Source organism: Salvelinus sp. IW2-2015, linkage group LG4q.2, assembly GCF_002910315.2.
Source record: "Salvelinus sp. IW2-2015 linkage group LG4q.2, ASM291031v2, whole genome shotgun sequence".
Classification (NCBI taxonomy): Eukaryota; Metazoa; Chordata; class Actinopteri; order Salmoniformes; family Salmonidae; genus Salvelinus; species Salvelinus sp. IW2-2015.
The window spans coordinates 29427801-29431940 of NC_036843.1; the positions used below are offsets into that span (position 1 = coordinate 29427801).

At 42.8% G+C, this 4140-nt stretch overlaps 1 protein-coding gene across 1 annotated transcript in view; it reads left to right on the forward strand.

Moving 5' to 3' along the window:
• LOC111963097 (EMILIN-1-A) overlaps positions 1-4140 on the forward strand; it is a 115558-nt gene that overhangs the window by 88601 nt on the left and 22817 nt on the right. Inside the window, exon 9 of the mRNA XM_023986308.2 lies at positions 3903-4025. Coding sequence (XP_023842076.2) covers positions 3903-4025 — 123 coding nt within the window. The remainder of the gene's footprint in view (positions 1-3902; positions 4026-4140) is intronic.

Genomic DNA, 4140 nt, shown 5'->3' on the forward strand with positions numbered 1-4140 from the left:
CAAAACAACCCCGTGTCTGTTGCTCAGTCCAAAACAACCCCATGTCTGTTGCTCAGTCCAAAACAACCCCGTGTCTGTTGCTCAGTCCAAAACAAACCCGTGTCTCTACTCCTCCTGTGTCTGTAGATCTGATAGAATGGGAAAGATGTAAGCAACATGATGAAGGACTTAGTCAAGCTTCCACCATATTTCTTACAACTATGACCTTTGTTCAGTTATACTAAGTCCTAATCTACTCATCTAAAAAGCATAGGGATTGGTTTTCAGACTGGGGTTAGACCTGTGTGTGGTCTGCTCCGTGTGGTCTGCAGTGGCCAGCTATTGTATATCGTCAAGCTCTGATTTCAAACGCCCCTCATTTCCTATCTGTATGACCCAGAACCGCAGAGGCACTATGATCGCTTTGACCCCACCTCGCTTGCAGCCTCAAGGCCAGGGCTGCAGCCTTACATCAGCAATGACCTTTGACCTATTTCCCAGAATTCACAAGACTCATGACGTAGAAGTTGTGTTTTTTTTTTATTGAATGTTTTTTTTCTCCTCCGGGTTATGGTCGGGAGTTCCATGTGTCTGTGTCCTATGTCTCGCTCATTTTTTGTTGTGCATAATAGGAGCAGTGCAAAGCCTCAGTGGAGCATTGAACTAGGCCATGTGGCCTGGGCGCGTCACGCTTTGGAGTCAGAACATTGAATAAGAGAAAATGATTGCATGCTATTGAAATAGTCTGATTAAGACAAATGTTTTAATGTAACAATGGATGTGGAAATTGTCTTTTACATTGTAGAACCAATTTATTGGTTGTAATTGCCAATTGGGTAACTGTATGGTCCCGAGGGCCTACCAGTACGTAGGCCTACCAGTTTGAGCTCCTGTTAGACAGATTCCATTTGGTTTCTCTACGTTTGTCCATTCAGATAGGACCGGTTCAGCCTGATACACATGCTATTTCTCTACGTGTGTCCATTCAGATAGGACCGGTTCAGCCTGATACACAGGCAATTTCTATTGGGCTATTGCCTGTGTATAGTTGGTCAATCTACATGTAGAGATTTTTACTTGACTTGAGAGTCGGCTTGACATGCTCTTAGAATGCACGACTTGGACTCGAGTCTTGGACCCGTTCTACGTGAGACTCAGACCTTGTGACTTGAATAATAGTGACTTGGTCCCACCTCTGCTATTTCCCCACAGCTGCAGACCATACATCTGGCACAGACCGTGGAGTCCTGTGCCAGAGCTATGTCACGTTCCTATGACACACACACACACGTGCACACATATGCCTTTTGAGCAAGAATGGAAGCACACATGCAACTAAATAAAAAAATATATAAAAATGTATTTGTCACGTGCGCCGAATACAACAGGTGTAGACCTTACCGTGAAATGTTTACTTACCCAAGCCCTTAACCCAACAACGCAGTTCAAGAAAGAGTGTTAAGAAAATATTTACTAAATAAACTAGTGAAAAATAAAGAATAAAATATCTTAAAGTAACACAAGAAAATAACATAACAATAACGAGGTTATATACAGATGGTACCGGTACCGAGTCAATGTGCGGGGGTACAGGTTAGTAGAGGTCATTTGTAAAGTGACTATGCGTAGATAATCAAATGTAAATAGTCTGGGTGGCCATTTGATTAATTGTTCAGCAGTCTTATGGCTTGTGGGAAGAAGCTGTTCAGGGGATTTTTGGTCCTAGACTTGGCGGTCCCGTACCGCTTGCCGTGTGGTAGCAGAGAGAACAGTCTATGACTTGGGTGACTGGAATCGTTGACTATTTTTTGGGCCTTCATCTGACACCGCCTAACATATACAGTCGAAGTCAGAAGTTTACATACGCCTTAGCCAAATACATTTAAACTCAGTTTTTCACAATTCCTGACATTTAATCCTAGTAAAAATTCCCTATTTTAGGTCAGTTAGGATCACCACTTTATTTTAAGAATGTGAAATGTCAGAATAATAGTAGACAGAATGATTTATTTCAGCTTTTATTTCTTTCATCACATTCTCAGTGGGTCAGAAGTTTACATACACTCAATTAGTATTRGGTAGCATTGCCTTTAAATTGTTCTAACTTGGCACAAACGTTGGCGGTAGTCTTTACCACAAGCTTCCTACAATAAGTTGGATGGATTTGTCCCATTCCTCCTGACAGAGCTGGTGTAACTGAGTCAGGTGTGTAGGCCTCCTGCGTTCGCAGACACTTTTTCAGGTCTGCCCCACCAAATTTGCTGTAGGATTGAGGTTCAGGGCGTTGTGATGGCCACTCCAATACCTTGACTTGTTGTCCTTAAGCCAATTTTTCACAACTTTGGGAAGTATGCTTGGGGTCATTTGTCCATTTGGAGATCCCATTTGCGACCAAGCTTTAACTTCCGTGACTGAGTCTTGAGATGTTGCTTCAATATATTCCACATTAATTCCTTTCCTCTTGATGCCAGCTATTTTGTGAAGGCACCAGTCCCTCCTGCCAGCAAAGCACCCCCACATATATGCTGCCACCCCCGTGCTTCACGGTTGGGTTGTGTTCTTCAAGCCTCCCCCTTGTTCCTCCAAACATAATGACGTCATTATTGGCCAACAGTTCTATTTTTGTTTCATCCAGACCAAGGACATTTCTACAAAAAAAGTACGATCCCTTTGTCCACCATTTGCAGTTTGCAAACCGTAGTCTGGCTTTTTTTATGGTGGTTTTGGAGCAGTGGACCTTCTTCCTATGCTGAGCGGCCTTTCAGTTATGTCGATCATAGGACTCGTTTTACTGTGAATTATAGATACTTTTACCTATTCCTCCATGCATCTTCACAAGGTCCTTTTCTGTGGTTTTCTGGGATTGATTTGCACTTTTCGCACAAAATTTACATTCATCTCTAGGGACACAACGCAGTTCTCCTTCCGTGAGCGCTATGACGGCTTGCGTGGTCCTGGTGTTTATACTTGTGTACTATTTTTGTATAGCATGAACGTGGTACCTTCAGGCGTTTGGAAATTGCTCCCAAGGATGAACCAGACTTGTGGAGGTCTACAATTTTTTTTCTGAGGTCTTGGAGGATTTCTTTTGATTTTCCCATGATGTCAAGCAAAGAGGCACTGAGTTTGAAGGTAGGCCTTGAAATACATCCACAGGTACACCTCTAATTGACTCAAATGTTGTCAATTAGCCTATCAGAAGCTTTTAAAGCCATGACATTTTCTGGATTTCCCAAGCTGTTTAAAGGCACAGTCAAACTTCTGATCCACTGGAATTGTGATAGTGAATTATAAGTGGAATAATCTGTCTGTAAACAATTGTTGGAAAAATGACTTGTGTCATGCACAAGGTAGTAAACTTACCAAAACTATAGTTTGATAACAAGACATTTGTGGAGTGGTTGAAAAACAAGTTTTAATGACTCCAACCTAAGTGTATGTAAACTTCCGACTTCAACTGTATATGACTGACCCTCAAACCTCCCTCTCCCTCCCTGTGGAAACTGGTGTGTGTCACGCCCTGACCTTAGAATGCCTTTTTATGTCTCTATTTGGTTTGGTCAGAGTGTGATTTGGGGTGGGCATTCTATGTTCTTTATTTCTATGATTTGTGATTCTATGTTTTGGCCGGGTATGGTTCTCAATCAGGGACAGCTGTCTATCGTTGTCTCTGATTGGGAATCATACTTAGGCAGCCTGTTTCGCCACTTTAGGTTGTGGGATGTTGTTTAGCTCTGGTGAGCCTTCAAGACATTACGTTCGTTGTTCTTTTGTTGTTTTGTTTGGTGTTCGGGTTTTTTAATCAAGAAGCATGAACACGTACGACGCTGCACCTTGGTCTAATTCCACCTACGACGATCGTTACAGTGTGCGTATGTACAGTATGAATGTATATGACTGACTCTCTCTCTCCCTCCCTGTAGAAACTGGTGTGCGTATGTAGTGAAGAAGACAGTGAGCTGTGTGGTGGAGGATGGAGTGGAGACCTACGTCAAGCCTGACTACCACCCCTGCTCCTGGGGCACGCAGTGTTCCCGAATGGTGACGTGAGTATGCTTCCATCATACACACACACACGCACACGCACACACACACATACACATACACACACATATACTCGCACACACACATTTTCACACACACAAACACACATTCATATAC